The 22,807-nt window shown below is 45.2% G+C and overlaps 1 protein-coding gene across 1 annotated transcript in view; it reads left to right on the top strand.

The window, feature by feature from the left end:
• The window catches only part of OSBPL8 (oxysterol binding protein like 8), a 370,739-nt gene that overhangs the window by 274,687 nt on the left and 73,245 nt on the right, over window positions 1-22,807 (top strand). The window contains exon 14 of the mRNA XM_029597145.1: window positions 7,089-7,185. Within this exon, the coding sequence (XP_029453005.1) occupies window positions 7,089-7,185 (97 nt within the window). The remainder of the gene's footprint in view (window positions 1-7,088; window positions 7,186-22,807) is intronic.

Raw genomic sequence — 22,807 nt, forward strand, 5'->3', positions numbered from 1 at the left:
CTCATCACACCTTGAAGATGTTCTCATTGAATCCAGAAAACTATCCACTAGGCGTAACTATGCAGGGAAATGGCGCAGGTATACAGAATGGTGCAAACCAAAGAACTTAGATCCGTTCTCTACGGAGATAACACATCTCCTTGAATACCTGCATACACTCTTCACAGTGGGTCTCGCCTACGCCTCAGTGAGGGTACACGTTAGTGCAATAGCAGCTTTCATAATACTCAAAATGGACTACCTATTACCAACCACCCTTTAATCTCCAGATTCTTGCGTGGTATTTTACATCTCCGGCCACCGGTTACGAAACCACCGGTACCATGGAATCTCAATATAATACTAGAACAACTAATGTTCCCTCCTTTCGAACCTATGGACACCTGTCACATCAAATACCTCACTTGGAAAACAGTTTTCTTAGTAGCGGTAACATCAGCAAGAAGAGTAAGCGAATTGCAAGCACTAGTTCACTACTCCCCGTATTTACAATTTTTTCACTGACAAAGTCACACTTCGTCCTCATCCCACCTTTCCTTCCAAAAGTGGTATCGGCATTTCATATCAACCAGACCATTACTCTACCGATCTTCAAGCCAAAACCTCATCAGAACGACAGAGATAAACTTCTCCACACCTTAGACTGTAAAAGAGCGTTGGCCTATTACAAACAAAGAACTCATTCGGAATCAAGGCCATCTCAATTATTTCTCTCTTTTAACCCAAATTTTCCTAATCAACCAGTCACCAAGCGGACTTTGGCTAGTTGGCTGTCCCAATGTATTACGTTTTGCTACAACAAGCGTAATCTGCAACTACAAACGAAGCCTAAGGCTCACCAAATCAGAGCAACTGCAACATCAGTCGCCCATTACAGAAACGTTTCACTAATAGACATTTGCAAAGCTGGCAACTTGGTCTTCTCTACATACTTTCACAGTGCACTACTGCTTACAACAGCAAAGCGCTTCTGATGCAGCCATGGGCTCCGCAATCCTGTCAACCATGACAAAACCATGAGACTGTCTACCATATAAGCTGGTCTACGGGTGGGCGTCCTAACCTATAGGGCAAACATCTAGACGCCACCCGGGAGCTTGGGACTCCCAGACAGCATGGCTAATTCAGCCTGCTATCACCGGGAAAAAGCAAGTTTGCTTACCGTAAATGGTGTTTCCGTAGATAGCAGGATGAATTAGCCATGCTGACCCTCCCTCCTCCCTAGACAGTCTATACATATGCACTGAATATAGATATTTTTTATTTTATTTGCATATATTTTTTCTCACTTTGAAACAAGAGACTGAGGTAAATGATACAATCGCGCGGGAATCTCACCGCGCAGAAGCACAGAGTTCAAACTTTGAACTCTAGGAGAAGGTCCGCCTGCCAGTCGCGCAACTACGCTCCCAGTCAGCATGACTAATTCATCCTGCTATCTACGTAAACACCGTTTACGGTAAGCAAACTTGCTTTTTGCGTTCTGACTTAAAATACACATACACGTTTCCTTTTGCCTGGCATTTCTGTTTCCATTTCATCTTAATATTCTGTCATTTTTGCATTGCTCATACCACTTTAGTAAGCAACTATTTGCTTCTAAGATCCTAAATGATGGGGGGTTTTTCTGTTTGGGTTTTATGCAAAGTACACTCTGTGCTTAAAAAATGCAGCGAAAATTACTGAAGTCAAGAGTTGAGTTCATGTCAACTTTGGTTTTCTCTGCCTTTACTGCTCCCCCAAGAATATCTAGGTGTACTCTCCCATCAACAAGAGGAAAAGGCACCTGATTTAATAAATCTTTTTAAGACTATAAATTTGTAATCCACACTAAACAGAATTATCTTAGAAGTTGCAGAATATGGATTTTTAAATAAAATCATTTTGAAAACCCTAAAATCGTTATACTTAAATGCTTCCAGCAAATATGATTCAAAGGTTTATTAGAACAGGAATGGACAGATCAGACAGGCTGTTTTTCCTTGCCTTCATTTTTTTCTATTTTTGGGGGGGGGGGGGGGGGTGTAACAGTAAGTAAATAATCAATTTCCTAGCATGTAGCAGATGGACTCAGGACCAATGGGTATAGTGTGCTCCTGAAAGCAGTTGGAGACGGAGTCAGTTTTTTCCATCTCCATAGCAGTTCAGGACTTCACACACGCTTGCACAGCGTTAGAAAACCAAACTCCAAATTTAAAGAAGAAAGAAAGAAAGAAATCTTATCTACAGACGAGCCCCGCTCTCCTGCGGTGATACCTAAGGTTCCCTCCCCCAGTCGAGAATTCCTGAGGTGATTTCCGAGATCCCTCAGACGTAGCCTCGGTCCCAGCGTGGACTTAGCCCCCTGGAAAGGGAGCAGCTGAGAGGCAGCGGGTGCAGACCGAGTGCGGTGATGAAGGTATTCCCCTCTCCCCCCTGTAGCCAGAGACCGCCCGGCAAGAGACCAGGAAGCACCGAGACAAGGTAAGGTAGAAAACTTTCTCAAGGTCTCCGAGGCTCGGATAGCCGCACAGCTCGTCCATCCGGCGGCTGTCTAATCGGGTTGAGCAGCCCAGGCCGGGCTAGACCCCGATCCGGCGCGAGGGTCCTCCCACGTGGAGACCCTCCAGGGGCGGCCGCCATGTTGATCGCATTTTCGCTGGCGCCGCTTTGCCCGCATCCTGAGCAGTGGGCTCAGCAGCGAGTTGGGCGCATAAAGATTCTTGGGCGCATAAAATACTGAGGCGCATAGCGACACGTGCATTTGTGCCGTGCGCACAGCGATGCGCATAACAGGGCCGTGCGCACAAATAGACCCGTGCGCACACCCTCGGGCTCTACGCGCACAACGTGGGCGCACCCAGAACGCACAACAAGCCCCCGGCATGCGCAATCGAGAAGGATTCACACGCAAATCATGGCACATCCGGCCAAAACATCCGAGAGACAGGCCCTCTGACCAGCCTGAGAGCGGTGCAGCCAGAAGTGGTCACCACCCTGTGCCTTTAGTGCGAAGAAGCTCTGGGGGAACGAGACAATACAGTCCCTGGTAACTTCTCCTGGACGGGATTATTCGCAGAGCTGCAATCTTTCATCCACGCACAGAGGGCTTCTAGGGCCCGACCTCCCTTGATGTCACCGGTGGATGTCACCGGTGGGTGACAAAGCTACAACTCTCACCAGTGGACCAGAAGTCGGAGGAAGTCTCAGAACCCCTGGAAGATGGGGAAGTCCCTCCTGGAACGGAACCGTATCGATCCATGATGCGTTCCCCCCCCCCCCCCCCCCCCCCCCCCCAAGACGAGCTGCCAGATCTCGTGGCCATGAGCCTGAAGGCATGGGCCACCCCGGATACTAGCACCACAGCAGAGTCCAAGGCCGTATCTGGTCGGGCTCCGTCAGACCTCATGCCATTCCCTAACACTACAGATCATTCAACAACTGGTCGATCTGGAATCAAGAGGCCAGCTTCAAGGGAGGTCGGGCCCTAGAAGCCCTCTAACCCTTGGACCCCTCGACTAAGGAACTTCTGAGGTTTCCCAATATTGACGCCCTGGTCTGCGCCACCACAAGGCACACCACCAGACCAGTTGAGGGAGGATCGACACTCAAAGATGCCCATGACAGACAACAGGAATCCACCCTCAAACAGTCCTCTTATGTGGCAGCTATGTTCCTACAGATCGCGGCCTGCTGTGCAGTGGTGACACACGCCTGCCTGGCTATGTCCAGGGACACAACTATGCCAATCTAAACATTAGATCCAGCAATCTCATTCCTCACTAATGCATCTTCAGACCTGGTACGCATCACAACCAGGGGCATCTCGTCCATAGTGGCAGCCAGAAGACAACCCTGGCTTCGAAGTTGGTCAGCCGACGCGACCTCCAAGACAAAGCTCACGAGAATGCTCAATAGAGGAACACTTCTGTTCGGAAGCGAACTGGATAATTTAGCCGACAAGGGGGGGGCGAGTCCCCAGAACCCTGGCTACCGGAGGACAGAAACAAGAAGAGCCTGTGTCCCTCTCCCCGGGCACCCAAGGGCAGAGGATCTCAGCGTTTTAGATCATACAAAAACACACACCACGCACCTCGCCCCCTCCAGCAGGGGACAGTCCTTTCGGAACAGACACAACAAAAGAGAGCCAGCTCGGGCCCAGGCCCCAGCCACAACACTCTGAGAATGAACAGATCCCTCGACGGGAAGAACCCATGTGGACCTGACCTATTCTACCAATGATGGGTCGAAATAACATCGGACAACTGGGTCCTAACCATCATCTGAGAGGGATACTACCTGGATCTTCACAGCATCCCTCTGGACAAGTTGTGAATTCTCCGTGCCACTCCCCCTCCAAAAGGACAGCAGTGGAAACTACACTGACAAAGCTTCTCACCTTAAAGGCATTAGCACCGGTGCCCACGCACCAACAGAATTCTGGGCACCACGCCATCTACTTAATTGTCCCCAAGAAAGAGGGAACATTCCAGCCCATCCTAGACCTCAAGACCTTCAATCACTGAAGGTACCCTGTTGTCGCATGGAAACCCTGCATTCTGTCATAAAGGCTGTACACCCGGGAGAATTTCCAACCTTCCTGGGTCTGTCGGAAGCCTATCCCCACATACCGATCCATCACAACCATCATCATTTCCTACGCTTCACAGTATTGGGCCATCCTTCCAGTTCCAGGCCCTACCGTTCGGGCCAGCTACGGCTCCCCGAACATTTACTAAGATCATGGTGGTAGTAGTGGTGATACTGAGGAAAGAAGGAATCCTTGTGCACCCATACCTGGACGATTGGCTGATTAGAGTGAAATCGCCAGAGGAAAGCTATCAAGCAACCACCAGAGTCATGAACCTACTGCAGAGCCTCGGTGGATCATCAACACATCCAAGAGCTGGCTGCAGCCCTCCCAACTCTAGAATACCTGGGAGTCCGGTTCAACACAACGGAACAAGGTTACCCTTCCTCCTACCTTTTGCGTTTTGACTTAAAATACACATTCAAGTTTCCTTATGCCTGGCATTTCTGCTTCCATTTCATCTTAATATTCTAAGTCATTTTTGCATTGCTCATACCACTTTAGTAAGCAACTATTTGCTTCTAAGATCCTAAATGATGGGATTTTTTTCTGTTTGGTTGAATGCAAAGTACATTCAGAGTGTGCTTAAAAAATGCAGTAAAATGTACTGAAGTCAAGAGTTGGTTTCATGTCAACTTTGGTTTTCTTTGCCTTTACTGCCCCCCCAACAATATCTAGGTGTACTCTCCCATCAACAAGAGGAAAAGGCACCTGATTTAATAAATCTTTTTATGACTATAAATTTGTAATCCACACTAAACAGAATTGTCTTAAAAGTTGCAGAATATAGATTTTTAAATAAAATCATTTTTAAAACCCTAAAATCGTTATATTTAAATGCTTCCAGCAAATATGATTCAAAGGTTTATTAGAACAGGAATTGTCATATTATACAGGCTGTTTTTCTTTGCCTTCATTTTCTCTGTGTGTGTGTGGGGGGGGGGGGGGGAGTGTAACAAGTAAATAATTAATTCCTGGCCTTCAGGGTCATTTTGGTTTACTATACTAAGCAAACAGTTGTTTTCCCAAACTGTCAAGCATATCAGAATTTTGAGCAAAGATTTAGCAGCTTCTTATTTTCATTCTATACAAATTTTTTAATTCTCCATTGACGAGCAGGATTGAATTAGCCATGTCATCTAACAGTGTTGAACAAGCCCATCTCTCTGCACTCATAGAAACTTAGAAACATAGAAATGACTGCAGAAGAAGACCAAACGGCCCATCCAGTCTGCCCAGCAAGCTTCGCACTTTTTTTTTTATCATACTTATCTGTTTCTCTTGGCTCTTAGTAACCTTTTGGTTCTATTTCTCTTCCACCCCCACCATTAATGTAGAGAGCAGTGTTGGAACTGCATCTAAGTGAAATATCTAGCTTAATTAGTTAGGGGTAGTAACCGCCACAATAAGCAAGCTACACCCTTGCTTATTTGTTTACCCAGACTATGTAAGTCAGTCCTTGTTGGTTGTTGTCTGTATATAGATCCACTTTTCTTCATTCCCCCTGCCTTGAAGCAGAGAGCTATGCTGGATATGTGTGAAGTATCTGTCTTTCTCCCCTGCTGTTGAAGCAGAGAGCTGTGCTGGATATTCATTGAAAGTGAAGTATCAGGCTTATTTGGTTTGGGGGAGTAGCCGCCATAACAAGCAAGCTACTCCCCGCTTGTTTTGTGAATGCAAATCCTTTTTCCACATTTCCTCTTGCCATTGAAGCTTAGAGCCATGTTGGAGTCGCATTAACCGTGTGTATGTTTATTGAATAAGGGTATTATCTCCAGGCAGTAGCCGTCATTCCCGCGAGCCACCCACTCTCCATTCACATCCTCTAGACTTTATGGATCTACAGTGTTTATCCCACGCGCCTTTGAAGTCCTTCACAGTTCTGGTCTTCACCACTTCCTCCAGAAGGGCATTCCAGGCATCCACCATCCTCTCCGTGAAGAAATACTTCCTGACATTGGTTCTGAGTCTTCCTCCCTGGAGCTTCAAATCGTGACCTCTGGTTCTGTTGATTTTTTCTGACTCCTGTGTATGCTACTGATCATACACAGGAGTTCCTGAGCATGTGTTGCTTTGTGAGCCCATCAGTCTTTTTTTGTCCAAGCTGCAGCATAGACATGTACAAGGAGCGGACAGTGGTTCGTTCTTCATTAAAATTAAGAATTTGGTTAATCTGGATGGGACCTTTTTCAAATTTATGAAACGACCACCTGACACCTTATAAATATTTTTTAAATTTATAACATGAAATTAAAGAAGAAAAAAAACACAAAAAATATAGGAATATGTAAGAGTGGTGGATGCGGGTTCTGAGTTATTTATGTTTGGATATTACCTGCATCAGTGGATTTTGGTGTTTTGGCTGTACATTGAGGAGTACAGACTGATTTAGAGGAATGGCAAGAATAGACTTTTTTGACTTGTGCCAGCACTGGTATTTTGTTGCTCAATATATTAGTAATTAGTACAAAATTTTTCTTTCCTACCTATAACATACTCCACTTACTCTGCTCACCAGGTGTCACACCACCCTCCAGTATCTGCCTTCTATGTGAGTAACAGGAAAGATGGATTTTGCCTTAGTGGTAGTATCCTGGCCAAATCCAAGTTCTATGGTAAGTTTATACAATCTCATTTCTTTTTTTTTTTTTTTTTAAACATGTTTATCCCGTCTCTGAATCCTCCTCTTCCTTGAGAAGAAAAGGAAGATTCAAGCAGCTCTTTATTTGGGTAGATTAACTTTATGATAATTGTGTGTGTATTGGTATGTGTGTGTGTGTATATATATATAGAGAGAGAGAGAGAGAGAATGAGAATAAATATGTAGTATTCTTTACCCCCTCACTCCATCGCTCACTCATACTTTGCTGGCAATGCCTGACACACACACCCACCAGCATTATGCAGGGATTTTTTTTTTTTGGCGGGGGGGCTGCAAAGGAAGATTGTTTTTAAATGCCAAGAGCGTGACATTATTATTAGAGACCATGATCCTGCTGGAACACTATAAACATTCTGCTGGTATGGTGTAATGTAAAGAAATTCAGTGGCAATGTTAGAATAAAAACTAGTTTAGATAAAAAGAAATCTAGCCCTGCTAAAGTGTATTTGTTTCTCTTTTAAAGAAAAAGGGAGTCCTAACAGACACTTTACATTGGAAATGTATTGGTGGTATTGGTAGAAGCAAAGGCATCTGTTGGAATGAAGGAAGAAGTGTGATCTTATGGAAACTTTTACAAAATCTGTTTTCAGATGAGTTTTATAAATCCTGATGAACTGCTGTAAAAATGAGATGGGCTTCAAGAAACAGATACATAAAGCAGAGGTTAAGCATTATGTGCAAAGTAGTTGTTAGAAAAAGGATTCAGTCCCTGTGTGCTTCTTTCACAGGTTTAAACCTGATGGTGTTTGAATTGAATCCAAAACCATATGATCAGCACACCAATAACTCCACCTGATCAGAATGTGGCTTAGTTTTAGACCTGATTTCTCAAATTGGAGTCTAGGGTGGCTCTGATTTGGATATTCATATGATCTCTGACTTGTAATGTTGCTTGCCAAAAGTCATAGATGAGGTAGAGAAACTGCTTAGATTTCCCTGCCTGTTAATTTGGATAAATAACAACTGGCTCCCAATGACAAGTGAAGCAGCTTACTCAAAAGCTGACCAGATGGAGCCTGGCAAATCCAAACTAAGTTTCAGCTGATTTAAAAAATTCAGAAAAAAATCAGATCTGGAAGAGCCAGCGTGCAGCTGCTTTACATTAAAGATACTGGAGAAAAGCACCCAGAGGAGATCCCAATTAAGTATTGAAACATTAAATTGGAATAAAACTGTCAGTTATAGTCTCTTGTTTGATAATTTGAAACATCTTATTTTATGCATTATGGGATACATTTTTAATAACTCGTGCTGTGCGCAAAGTGTACAGGCTATTTCAGTCTATGTATGTTGCATCAGTTCTCAAGAGGAAACTACCCATGTTTCTTTTTGAAAATGAGCAGATGCAAAGTACATGTGTCAAAAGCATCTGCGTACTTTGCATTTTATATTTGTGTGGGTGGCTATGTGGCAGCAAAAACAGCATTCATACTTTAGGGAATCCTATATGTGCATGCTGTTTTCTTCCCCCGACATGAGCACCTCCTTTTAGTGCTGCTAAAAGTACATGCATTGGATAACCCACATTTTGAGGAGGACAGTTTTAACCCGGGTACATACCTTTTGAAAATTGCCCTCCCCAGGACTTGTATTTTCTGTACCTCACTTTGTGATTCTTTCTGCCTTGGGGTTTTAAAGTTATCAGTTCCTGTTTGGAATTTGAGTCCATTAATGCACTGTGAAGTATGTTGATGTGGGAAATATGAACTTTAACCATCCTTGCAAAATAAACACAGTCTGAAGAGACTTGAAAATGGTGTTCCCTGAAGGACTGCTCCCATATTTTTCATAAGGCTTCATAATACATTCCCACATTTCTAATACCACAGCTACATAGGCAGGATTTTAGTAGTCTGTCAGTTAATATTGGATTACTAATATCTTACATAGGAAAGTACAGTTTCTCTGGATTGTAAATGGATATTTTAAATAACATTTTAATGGAAATAAGAGCAAAACTTGGCATTTTGACATAAGATTAATTTAGTTATTCTGATCTTATTTTCTCACAGGACAAGCAGGATGGTAGTCCTCACATATGAGTGACATTACAGGATGGAGCCCAATCACAGAACACCTACTGGGCTTGCCCAGCATAGCACCAACCCTGCATCCAGCAGGGGTCCCCCCCTTCAGTCTCTCTTTTTCTGCGCAGCAGTAGCCATGTGAGTTAAGGAGCTCTCTTGAGATTCATGACGGGAATTTTCCTCACGGAACTTTTTCAAAAATTCTATAAAAATTCTACCCCATAGGGGGCCCCCCCCTATCGATATCCGTACTCCGCGGTCAAAAGGTAAGGCTTTACCCTTCTTTGCGGTTGATTCCCATTGAGTTTTCCCTTTGGGGCCTACCGGCCATCGACCGCACCGAGGCTAGATTTTTGTCGAAGTCATGGCGTCGGGTTTTCATCAGTGCCCCAACTGTCCTCAGACAATGACCATCACAGACCCGCATAAGGTTTGTGTTGTGTTTGGGGTCCGACCACGACGTCCTAACGTGCACCAAATGTGCCCAAATGACACCGAAGGGCCGTAAGGCTCATTTAGAGAAGATGGAGCTTCTCTTTTAGACAAAACCCCCAACTCTATCAGCCGCTTCGACTTCGTCTGAGCCGGTGCCATCGACCTCTCGCCAGTACCAGGACACCGCTGCTGCCCAACCGGCTTCGACGACTCCAAAGGTGATGACTTCCTCCTCATTACCTCAGGAAAAGGACCGAGGAGAACATCGTGAAAAGCGTCGGCACCGTCATCGAAAGGCTCAGCCCGCAGTTCCAGGCAAGCCCTCGGTATCGGCGTCGACAGAGCCACCGACAAAGAAATCCCATCCAGAAAAGGCCCCATCCTCTTCTGTGACTGGGTCACCAAGGCGTTCCCCACCTTCATCGGTGCCGGGAGCCGCGATTCCACTTTTACCGGTGGACCCTCCGGCTACGCCAATGCTACCTCCTACTCCAGAGCCGGGGTTCCATGCCCCAGGTTTCCGCGAGGAATTGGATTGGATGATCCAAGAGGCCATCGGTAAAGCACTCCAGGGCTTCCCAGCCTCCATCGATGCCGGTGCCTGTGCCGGTCACCAATCCAATCCCCATGGCGCTCGCACCGCTACTGGGTAGACTGGATGCATTGATTGGTGCCCTTCCACCGGTGGAACCGGGGATACCGGTATGTCCCACATCTTCCACACCGATTCCTTTGTCATCGGAGGACAAGGAAACACCGATCTCCATACCGCCATCTGGAGTTTTACCACCGACTTACCCATCGATGTCGCTGGCTCCACCGGGGCCTCTTCCATCGATGCCGTCTGTGCCACCTCCGATGCCGTTGATGCCTAGGCCTGGCCCTTCGGGAACAACTTCCTCCCCTCTGGAGATCCTATGGGAGCTGCTGATCAGCCTTATGATCCTTGGACTTGATTCCTCCCAAGATACACATGATCGACCTTCAGAGCCCTCTCCCCCCGATGAAAGGAGGCGTTCTCCACCAGAAGATCTGTCCTTTATTAATTTCATCAAAGAAATGTCTGAAACAATTCCTTTTCAGCTTCAGATGGAAGAGGTCTCTAGGCACAAGATGCTGGAGGTTCTCCAATTTCTTGATGCCCCTAAGGAAATCATGTCTATTCCTATTCATGAAATCCTTATTGATCTGCTAAAGAGAAATTGGGAGCACCCAGGCTCGGTTCCACCTGTCAACTGTTAAGACAGATGCCACCTATCTGGTACAGTCAACTCCTGGTTTTCAAAAGTCACATCTGGATCATCACTCTGTGGTTGTGGAATCAGCCCAGAAGAAGGCACGACGTTCCAAACCTCATTCCTCCGTACCTCCAGGGAAGGAACAGAAATCCCTGGATGCTTTTGGCAGACTTGTCTTCCATGGCTCAATGCTCATATCTCGCATTGCGTCCTACCAGTTATACATGACCTTTTTATAACAGGGACCTTTTTAAGAAGATCCAGGATTTTTCTGAATCTTTATCTGAACATTCCAGGATCAACTTAATACTCTAGCTCAGAAAGGCCTGGATGCTGGCAAGCATGAGGTCCACGCTGCATACGACATCTTTGACACTGCCACTCGAGTGTCAGCAGCGGGGATTAGTGCAAGAAGGTGGGCCTGGCTCAAATCTTCTGACTTAAGGCCAGAGATGCAGGACAGGTTATCAGACCTACCCTGTGCTGGCAATAATCTCTTTGGCAACAAAATCCGGGAGACTGTGGCACAGCTAAAGGACACCATGAAACGCTGCGTCAACTTTCTTCAGGGCTGGCTGAGTTCCCATCCATCTTCAAGAGAACATTCAGGTGGGACTCTAAGCGAACGGCCTATAAGCCAAGGAGATACTATCCCCCGGCTTCCCGAGGACACCCTTTCATACCTTTCCAAAAAGGTCAGTCCAGGCAATCCTGGCCTCAGAAGACCCAGCCAGCTCCTCAACCAGGACCAGCATCAGGATTTGACTCTTTTCTAGAGAGCATATGCCAACCTCCTCTTCCATCCATACCAGTCGGCGGTCAGCTGTGCCACTTCACCAACATTTGGCACATGGTCACCACAGATCAATGGGTGCTTGCGGTAGTCACTCACGGTTACCATCTCAACATCCTGACTGTTCCGGCGGACTCCCCACCTCGGTTGATGTGGGCATCCTCAGACCACTCTTTCCTTCTGGAATAGGAGGTTTCAACCCTCCTCGAATCCCGTGCAATAGAACCAGTACCCCTCTCCCAACAGAGGCAGTGGTTCTATTCCCGGTATTTTCTCATCCCAAAAAAGTCAGGTGGCGTTTGTCCAATTCTGGACCTTTGTGCCCTAAACAAATATCTACAGAGGGAAAAGTTCAAAATGATAACCTTGGGCTCTCTACTTCCTCTCCTACAAAGAGGAGAACGGCTGTGCTCTCTAGATCTCCAAGACGCATACACACACATCTCAATTACTCCATCTCATCTCAAATTCCTGCGATTCCTGGTCGGCCCTCGTCACTTCCAGTACCGTGTACTACCATTCGGCCTAGCGTCCGCTCCACAAGAATTCACCAAGTGCCTAGTGGTGGTCGCAGCCTTCCTTGGGAATCAGGGTTTCCATGTCTACCCTTATCTTGATGATTAATTGATAAGGGCTTCGACTCAACAAGCCGCTTTGACGTCCTTACGTCTCACTATCCACATCCTGGTCTCCCTAGGGTTTCTAATCAACTATCCCAAATCCAAGATAGTTCCATCCCAAACCCTATCCTTTATAGGAGCTGACCTAAACACTATACAGGCGAAAGCCTTCCTCCCTCGGGATCGGGCTTTCACCCTCACCTTTCTGACGCATCATTTACACACTCGAGTATCTTCAACTGCTTGTCACTTTCTCATACTTCTGGGTCACATGGCATCCTCAGTTCATGTTACTCCGATGGCCTGCCTAGCCATGAGAGTATTGCAGTGGACCTTAAAATCCCAGTGGATTCAAGCTTGTCAGCCTATGCCCAACATTGTCCAAGTTACTACGCAGCTCTGCCTTTCACTGGCCTGGTGGAGCGACAGGTGGAGCTGCGTGGTAACTTCCAGTTTTATTCAAGGCCTTCCATTTCAAGCTCCAGTTCCTCAAATCACTTTGACAACAGGCGCCTCTAGGGTGGGGTGCTCATGTCGGCAACCTGCAGACTCGGGGAACCTGGTCTCCAGAGGAAGCCAAACATCAAATAAATTTCCTGGAGCTGCGGGCGATCAGATATGCCCTCAAAGTCTTTCTGGATTGTCTTTCAAACAAGACTATCCTGATTCAAACAGACAAATCAGGTGGTGATGTGGTACATCAACAAGCAAGGGTGGAACGGGCTCCTACCTCCTGTGTCAGGAAGCTGCACAGATATGGATTTGGGCCCTTTCCCACTCGATGTTCCTCAAAGCCACCTACTTTTGCCGGGAGTGGACAATGTATTAGCAGACAAGCTGAGTCTCACGTTTCATCTGCACGAGTGGTCTCTCAGCCCCACGGTAGCAGACACAATATTCCAACGTTGGGGTTATCCTTATATAGACCTCTTTGTGTCAGTCCACAACCGCAAAGTAAAAAAACTTCTGCTCTCTCACTCGCAGTCATCTCTCGCAGCAAAGGGACGCCTTCGCCCTTCTTGGGCCAGTGGTCTCCTTTATGCGTACCCTCCACTTCCACTCATTTCAAAGACGCTCGTGAAGCTACGAAAGGACAAGGGCCTAATGATTCTGACAGCACTCCACTGGCCTCATCAGGTGTGGTTTCCAATTCTCCAGGACCTATCAGTACGCCGGCACATTCCTCTGGAGAAGGACCCACTTCTGATAACTCAAAACAACGGGTAGCTGCGCGACCCCAACCTCCAGGCCCTGTCTCTGCCTGGATGTTGGAAGGTTAATACTCCAACCTCTTAACCTTTCAGAGTCGGTATCCCGAGTCCTGGTGGCTTCATGAAAGCCTTCCACTAGAAAGTCTTATCGCTCTAAATGGAAGAGGTTTACGGACTGGTGCACTTCCATGTCCATAGACCCCTTCACTTGTTCCAACGTGAAGTTTCTGGACTATCTCTGGCCCCTTTCAGAGTCAGGCCTGAAAACTTCCTCTATCATGGTACATGTCAGCGCGGTGGCCGCGTTTCATAAGGGCGTAGGAGATGTCTCCATTTCAACATACCCCTTAGCAGTACGCTTCATGAGAGGCTTACTCCACCTAAAACCTCCACTGCGCCCTCCAGCCCCTGCCTGGGACCTTAACGTGGTTTTGGGACGGCTCATGAAATCTCTGTTTGAGCCTCTCCACTCCTGTGCTCTCCGCTATCTCACCTGGAAAGCAGTTTTTCTTCTTGCTATCACATCTGCTCACAGAGTTAGTCAGTTGCAGGCATTCGTTACCTACCCGCCTTACACTAAACTTCTGCATGACATGGTAGTGCTCAGCACTCACCCTAAATTTTTACCAAAGGTAGTGTCGGAATTTCATATCAATCAATCCATTGTCCTACCTACCTTCTTTCCCAGGCCCCATTCAAACCCAGGAGAACAGGCTCTGCATTCCTTGGACTGTAAGTGTGCTCTGGCCTTCTATCTGAATCGCATGTCAGCCCACAAGAAAGCCACCCAATTGTTTGTCTCGTTCGATACCATCAAACTCAGAAATCCTGTGGGAAAGCAGATCCTCTCCTCCTGGTTAGCGGACTGTATCTCCTTTTGCTATGAATAAGCAGGCATTCCGCTTCAAGACCGTGTGAAAGCACATTCTATCAGGGCCATGGCGACATCAGTAGCACACCTCTGTTAAGTACCGCTTGCTGATATTAGTAAGGCTGCTACCTGGAGCTCCCTCCATACATTCGCAGCCCATTATTGCTTAGATAAGGCTGGCAGACAAGATTCCATCTTTGGCCAGTCTGTTCTATGCAACTTATTTTCAGTTTAACATCCCAACATCCTTCCACCGACTCATTCAGGGTTCAGGATGCCCTCCTAACCAAATTCCACCCCTGTTGTTGTGCCTGGGTGCATTTGGTGCATTTGGTGCATTACTCGGGCATCCTCAGCTCGGTACTCAACCATAGGTGAGGACTACCATCGTGCTTGTCCTGTGAGAAAGCAGAGTTGCTTAACTGAAACAGGTGTTCTCACAGGACAGCAGGATGGTAGTCCTCACGAAACCCGCCTACCACCCCGTGGTGTTGGGTTTATTTACATTTTCTTATTTTATTTTTTCGCATGTACTTTTTACTATAAGACAAGACTGAAGGGGGACCCCTGCTGGATGCAGGGTTGGAGCTATGCTGGGCATGCCCAGTAGGTGCCAGTCAAAGTTCTAGAAACTTTGACAAAAGTGTTCTGTGATTGGGCTCCATCCTGTGATGTCACCCATATGTGAGGACTAACATCCTGCTGTCCTGTGAGAACACCTGTTACAGGTAAGCAACTCTGCTATATGTGTTTTGTATATAGTTAATGATTTTCTGTATCTTGTAAGAAGTCTGTGGTTTTGAGGAGACTACAGAAAAGGGATTCATCTCTTTTCTCATAGAAGTTACTTGTAGAGTTGAAATGTTTGAGGTTTACCTTGAAATGCTCATAGAGACAGTCCACAATAGAGGAGTTAAAGAATTTCCTTGGTATTGCCCCACATGCCGCCAGGGTCTCATCGGCTTCTACTTTCTCTTTGGCATCCAGGGGATTCTCCTTCCTCTTTGAAGTTGCTTGTTCACAAACCAGGCATATTGAGAGAAATTGGAATAGGTGGAAATGTTAACAAATGGTTCTCCTCCTTCCTAAAAGATAGGACATTTAAAGTCAAACTGGACAAATATGACACCTTCCCAATTAATACAGGTGTTCTCCCAGGATAAGCAGGATGGTAGGCCTCACATATGGGTGATGTCATTAGGCAGAGCCCTATTATGGAACACTTTTGTCAGTGTTTCTTGAAACTTTGACTGGCACACTGAGCATGCCCCCATGCCATGATCCCTGTGTCCACAGGGGTCTCCCTTCAGTCTCTTTTTTTCCGCGCTGCAGTTTGCCTCGCATTTAGGAGCTCTGTGAGATTTTTTCTCACAACCTTTCCACACAGAAAAACTTGAAGTTTTACTTCACAAATAATTTCCCTACACGGGTCTCCCTTTGTGTACATTTTCATCGACGCTCAGTGAATACTATTCTGTGTTTTCCAATTGGTTCTTGTCACCTCACTGTCTGTTTCCCCAGGTTACCAACTGTTTGCGGCCTTTTTTCTCTTCCTATGTCTATCACACTCGGTCCGCCCCACAATGCCCGCAGGCTTCTTGCTGCGATCTTCCACCAGGGCCTTCAGGGCTAGAGGGATTGGGGCGTCCACGGTTCCCATTGATGCCGTGGAGGCTGCCATCAATCCCATCGAGGTCGCCGTCGAGGCCCCCATTGATTCTGTCGAAGCCGCCCTCGATACCTCCAGCAATGCCTCAGTGTCCTCGACTAACAAAAATGCTCCATACTTCGGGATCTCAACCAGAGCCCCCGTGTAATCCTTGGGCGAAAAACAACACCAGGAGCACTAGAGGCACGGTGACCGTCCGTCACTGATGCCATCCAGGACAGCAGTGGCATCTTCTTCGGTGCTGGAGAATGACAGGGCCGAGCACCAAGGGAAACATCGTAACCAGCACAGACAGAATTCCGCGTTCGGTGCCGGCACAGATACCACATCGGCATCGATGTCCATCGAGCCAGTTGCAAAGCGGGCCTGGGTACAAGAGTCTTCATGCTTCTCTGCACCCAAGGCACAGAGGCGTTCCCCACAGACACCGGTGCCGGGTACTGAGCCACCGCAGATCCAAGTTACCTATAACAAGTTCAAGGGAGGACCTGGATGTCCTAGTCCGCCAGGCTGTCCTTGATGCCTTCCGGAGTCTACAACCTCAATTGATGCCGGCCCCCATACCAGCACCAACACCGGAGCCATTGATATTTGCGCCATTGTGGCACAGAAACATTATACCCCATTTTTTGAGTTAGAAGTGGGGGATATTATCAAGATTTCTAGGCGATAGCTACTGTTAACCCCTGAAGTGAAGAGTTTCATTATAGTGTTTGTCAAATATTGGTGCCACTTTGTTTTTTCAATTTAACCATGGAAGGTTGAAAGCATATGTTTAGTTATACTGAAACCCAAATTGAGGACATTAAGAAAGAAGTGTCATTGTTTTCTGATTCATCCCAACCTGCAGAGTTTTCGAGTTGGGATGAGTATGTGAGGCTTAACAAGAAATTAATTATAGCTGAGCTGCATGGTATCACGCTTATTGAATATATTAAACAACAGATTATACCAAGAGGGCTCCGGGTTCAAGGAGAACCGATGCTATTTGTTAATAATGGGTTTGTAGGAACATGGACAGCGATTTTGAACAAATGTTCACTAGATTTAATGTTGCTTATTGTCAGTTGGGTTAAGAAATATATAGATGAGTTAAATGGACAGATATTCTCGATTACAGATCATATGAAGACTGCTGTTGATTTCGAAATTAAACTGAATGAATATAAAACTACCTTGGAACAGTTTTGCACATCTATTAAGAACACCAAAATAAATACATTTAAAAGACATCAGACTGATTATGCCACTAATTGGATTTATTCATGGATGGGGAACAGGAATCAACAAGACAAATCTTCCAAAATAATTTGTTTTAATTTTTCATCAAGTGACAGTTCTAGTGGATCAGATGAATTTGACAACAGGGAAGATAGCAATATGGGTGGTCAAGGGATAGAAAATTAAATGGGTCCATTAAGCAATTTTCTTGTAGAGATTGGTACCTCCTCATCAAGGAATTTTTTGGAGAGCGAGTTTTGAACCCACAGACCATACCGGAAGTCCAGATGGAAAGGACAGCAAGATTACCATCAAGCTATGAGCAGAGTTACCAGACACCAAGCTCACAAGAGTCTTTAGCAATAATAAATTTATCATCTTTGATATTAACAAATGATCAAATTCAATTATTAGATAACGGGTTGTCTTTTGTCCCGACACTTTCATAAGCCATTCAAAACAAGAATTGTGATTCAATTCATTAGGAAGTTGAATTTGAGATTATTTTTTCATCAACAAGGTATCACCGCTCCAGATGTCTCCGTTTTTAAGCCGTGATCCGGGTAGAACCCTCCAGGGCCCATAGACCCCATATTCTGGCATTCAGACAGTTGATTTTCCATGGGGGTGGCTTGCAGGAATGACGGCTACTACCTGGAGATTAATATCCTTATTCAATAAACATACACGGTTAATGTAACTCCAACATTGCTCTATGCTTCAATGGCAAGAGGAAATGTGGAAAATAGAATTTGCATCTACAAAAAAGCAGGGGAGTAGCTTGCTTGTTACGGCGGTTACTACCCCAAACCAAATAAGCCTGATACTTCACTTTCAATGCATCCAGCATAGCTCTCTGTTTCAATGACAGGGGGAATTAAGAAAAGATGATTTACATAAGAACATGCCATACTGGGTCGGACCAAGGGTCCATCAAGCCCAGCATCCTGTTTCTAACAGTGGCCAATCCAGGCCATAAGAACGTGGCAAGTACCCAAAAACTTACCAACAAGGACTGAATTACATAGTCTGGGTAAAACAAATAAGCATGGGTGTAGCTTGCTTGTTACAGCGGTTACTACCCCAAATCAAGCCTGATAGTTCACTTGGAATACATATCCAGCGCAGCTCACTGCTTCAACGGCAGGGGGGGATGACGAAAAGAGGATTTATATTCAAACAAGAAACAAGGACTGAATTGCACAGGCTGGGTAAACAAGCATGTGGGAGTAGCTTGCTTATTACAACGGTTACTACCCCAAACCAATTAGCTATATACTTCACTTAGCTGCAGCTCCAGCACTGCTATCTACATCGATGGCGGGGGTGGAAGAGAAATAGAACCAAAAAGTTACTTAAAAGGGACGAGTAACAGATAAATATGAAAAAATAAGTGTGAAAGTTTACTGGGCAGACTGGATGGACCATTTGGTCTTCTTCTGCTGTCATTTCTATGTTTCTATAAATGGAATCAAAACATACAGCTCGTTATAATAATTTGTCAAAATCATTGCGATTAGCATTGTCTTCTTGTCTTTCAAATGATAAGAGTTTGGTTATCAAACCAGCCGATAAGGGTGGTGCAATTGTGTTGCAAAATTGGGTGACATATGAAGCAAAAATGTTGGAGCATCTACAGGACAATTTTTATGAAATTTTGTCTCAGGATCCGACTGCAGCGTTATTAGTTTAGTTAAAAGCTTGTGTGACATCGGCGAGGTTCCTTACAACTAAAGAGAAGAGGTTTTTGGTGAATGAACATCTAAGCACTCCGATTATTTATTCAGTTCCTAAAATTCATAAAAGCTTACAATCTCCTCCTATAAGACCGATTGTATCCCTCAGAGGTTCGATTTTAGAACCCCCAGCTATATTTGTGGATAAGTTCCTTCAGTCACTGGTGGATAAGGCCCCTTCCTACTAAAAGGACACTAGTCAATTTTTAAAGAAATTACAGGGTGTGACAGGTTGGGACCCTTCATTTGTGTTGGTTACGATGGATATTCAGGCATTATATACACAGATCCCTCAACGGGAAGCTTTTGACATCATATCAAGCAAGTTGACTAGGGATTGGGATTCTCAGCGCTTTCCTGTGACATTTTTGGTACAGATGATCGAGCTTGTGTTGTTCAATAATTTTTTTCTTTTTAAAGACACAGTTTATCACCAGATTCATGGGATAGCTATGGGATCTTCAATAGCCTCTTCGATGGCAAACTTATATGTGGCTGATTTTGAATCTAAATATATCTATTCATCTCAATGGTAGTGTTGGATTCAATGCTGGTGTCGTTATATCAATGACATCTTTTTATATGGTCAGCTTCAGAGAGTGAGCTACAGTCTTTTATAATTTGGGTTAATACCCTTAATCCATATTTACAATTCACACATAACTCTGACCAGGAATCAATTGCCTATTTGGATGTACAGGTGAAGATTGATAAAAATAAGCTTACTACCACGGTGAATCGGAAACAGACGGATCGCAACAATTTATTAAGATATCACAGTCATCATCCGACATCTTTCAGGAACGGACTGCCCGTGAGCAAATTCTTTAGAATTAGGTGCATCTGTTCGACCCTTGAAGATTTTGAAGTGCAAGCTCGAGTTTTGTTTGATCGGTTCAAATCTCAGGGTTACCCCCATACAGTCATTAAGAGGGCATATAAACGAGCTAAATCTTCTGATCGAGATCAGTTGTTAGATTACCAACATAGAGACCAGGAGAGATTGCTATGTGTATTACAGCATAGCACATCCACGGCAACTGTAGCATCATCAATAAGAAAACATTGGCACGTCTTGGCTTTGCATGAAATTTTCAATGAGCCCCCATTGATAACCACCTTACAAGGACCGAACATTCGGGACCATGTTGTACATATTCACATGGTTTTAGATAGACATTCAGGACTGGTCAATGGCTCACACCATAGGTGCCAACAGTGCGATCTGTGTAATTTGATTATTGAAGAGGACAAATGGATTGAACCGGTAACTGGATATCGAGTGAAACGTAGATTTCAAACAGATTGCACATCAAGAAGTGTTGTATATGTTTTGATCTGCCCCTGTCCGAAAATCTATGCAATTAGAATACGTCTATTAGAATATTAATCCCGGATTCATACTTAGAACCTGTCAGCCCCGATAGTTCAGCATGGCATTGAGGAGCACACTTTTGATGTATTACTGTGGACTGTAATTGATCAAGTTGAATGGACCATCAGAGGAGGTGACCATGCCGCACGCTTAAATTACCGTGAACAATTCTGGATTTATAATTTGAACACTGTGATGCCTAACGGCCTTAATGACGAACTGGATTGGTCCTGTCTGATGAATGGGTAGGGCTTCCTTTCCATTGGTTTATTTGAATTATGATGTTGAATATAAATACTGTTCTATAGAGGCAGGTGTTCACGTCCACACCAAACAACTGGGTACATTGACTGGAGTCTTTAAAGACAAAAATCATCATTCCCCTGACGAAGAAATTGTGTGTTTGAAATATGGCTGTGTCTGGAGTTTCTTCAAGCCAAATAGAATATTCTTTAAGCTAAGTACAAAACTAATGGAAGACTCGTCAAGTTACATACATCAATATCCAAGTTAAGTAAAACACTCTTGGGTTTGCAACTGTTAACCGTTTGGTGACATGAGTTGAACAGAACGTGGAGTTTCATTAAGGGGTAGATTTTCAAAGGGTTGCGCGTGTGAGATATGCACGCAACCCCCGAAAACCTACCCCGCCTCCCCCTGTGCGTGCCGAGCCTATCTTGTATAGGCTCGGCGGTGCGCGCAAGCCCCGGGATGCGCAAAAAGAGGTGTGGGTAGGGCAGGGTGTGGCCTGAGCCTCCAGGCACAGTGGCCATTTGTCACTGTGCCTGGGATCGCAGGCCGGCCGTTGGCCGGCGCGCTTAAGTTACACCTGCCAGGAGGCAGGCGTAACTTCTTCAACAAAGGTAAGGGGGGGTTCTAGGTAGGGCTGGGGGTGGGTTAGGTAGGGGAGGGGGGGGGGCGGTAGGAAAGTTCCCTCCGAGGCCACTCCGATTTTGGAGCGGCCTCAGAGGGAACGGAGGCAGGCTGCACGGCTCGGCACACAGAAGTTGCACGATTGTGCACCCCCTTGCACGTGTCGACCCTGGATTTTATAACATGCGCGCGGCTGCGCGCGCATGTTATAAAATTGGGTGTAAATTTGTTCGCGCCAGGTTGCGCGAACAAATCTGCGCCCGCACGCAGGTTTTAAAATTTGCCCCAAAGTGTTTTGAATGGTATTTGACTTTCACAAGCATTTTTGAAAATTTTTTAAGAAAAAAATATTTTGGAATTAGTGGGGTTTCTGGCACATTATATGGTGGAAGGTAGTAAGTTGATTACAAGATTGAACGAGACCAGACGGCAACCATAAGGGTGCTTTGTTAAATGGTCAAAATATGAAACTACCACTTTTCTACTTCCCAAATTTTTTTGGTTGATTTAAGAGTGTTTTTGAACAGAAACATATACTCCTTTTTTTTAGTTAGAAGTGGGGGTTGTTATCAAGATCTTTTGGCGATAGCTGTTGTTAATCCCTGAAGTGGAGAGTTTCAGTATACTGTTTAAATTAGAGCAGTACTTAGTTTGCAGTTAATTCAATAGAAAGTAAATAATATTATGTAATTTCCTTTCATTTTCCATGCTCAGTGCAACACAGATTTTTGTATTGTTTTTTTTGTTTACTTCGTTGTTAATAAGCTCATTAGTTTACCACCATTGTGGATAAGACTGATTTGAAATCCTAGTTAAGTGGGAAGTTGGGTGATCCAAGTGTGTTGCATGCGTAATCTGTAAGCACTTCTCTTCAAATTGTGAAGTCAGTGGCCCAGAAAAACTCTCAGGCAATAGCTTTGTGGGCATGGTAATTATCCGAAAGCAAGCTGAACACCAGTTGGTGGGTGAGTGGTTGCCAGAAGAGGGCACATACACAGGTGCGCGCAAAACCTATGCAGTGCCTACTGGGATTCCCAGGTGGCCATAGGTTTAAACTCTGGGTGTTAAGGGAAGTGCAAAGATGTTATGTGACAGATAAACAGCAGACACAGGTTGGGTTGGAAAATTGTCCAGAGACCACAGGAAGTATGAGTGACGCAAGCCGGGATCCAGCAGCTAATCATGGATAGAACCTAAACAAACATAGGAGACAGCAAAACCCAAACTTAGACTTTGCAACCTTTTAAAGTAGGTACTGAATTTATAGTCCAGTATGCGAGCCTGGTCAAGCCATCGAACGTCAGAGAGAAGTAAACATTGTTAAGCTGAAAAACCCTAGTGCTTTGAATGTCTAAGTCATGGCAAAAAGACATCTCTGATTAAGCTATAAAAACTGTGAACAGCTGAGAGAAGCATCGGTGGCAACAGGCATGTTTTGCAGTAACAGCAGCACTGGACACAGAGAGAAAAAGAGAGAGACTGAGGCGAGAGGACATTGAGACAGAC

Source organism: Rhinatrema bivittatum, chromosome 4 (assembly GCF_901001135.1).
Source record: "Rhinatrema bivittatum chromosome 4, aRhiBiv1.1, whole genome shotgun sequence".
NCBI classification, from domain to species: Eukaryota; Metazoa; Chordata; class Amphibia; order Gymnophiona; family Rhinatrematidae; genus Rhinatrema; species Rhinatrema bivittatum.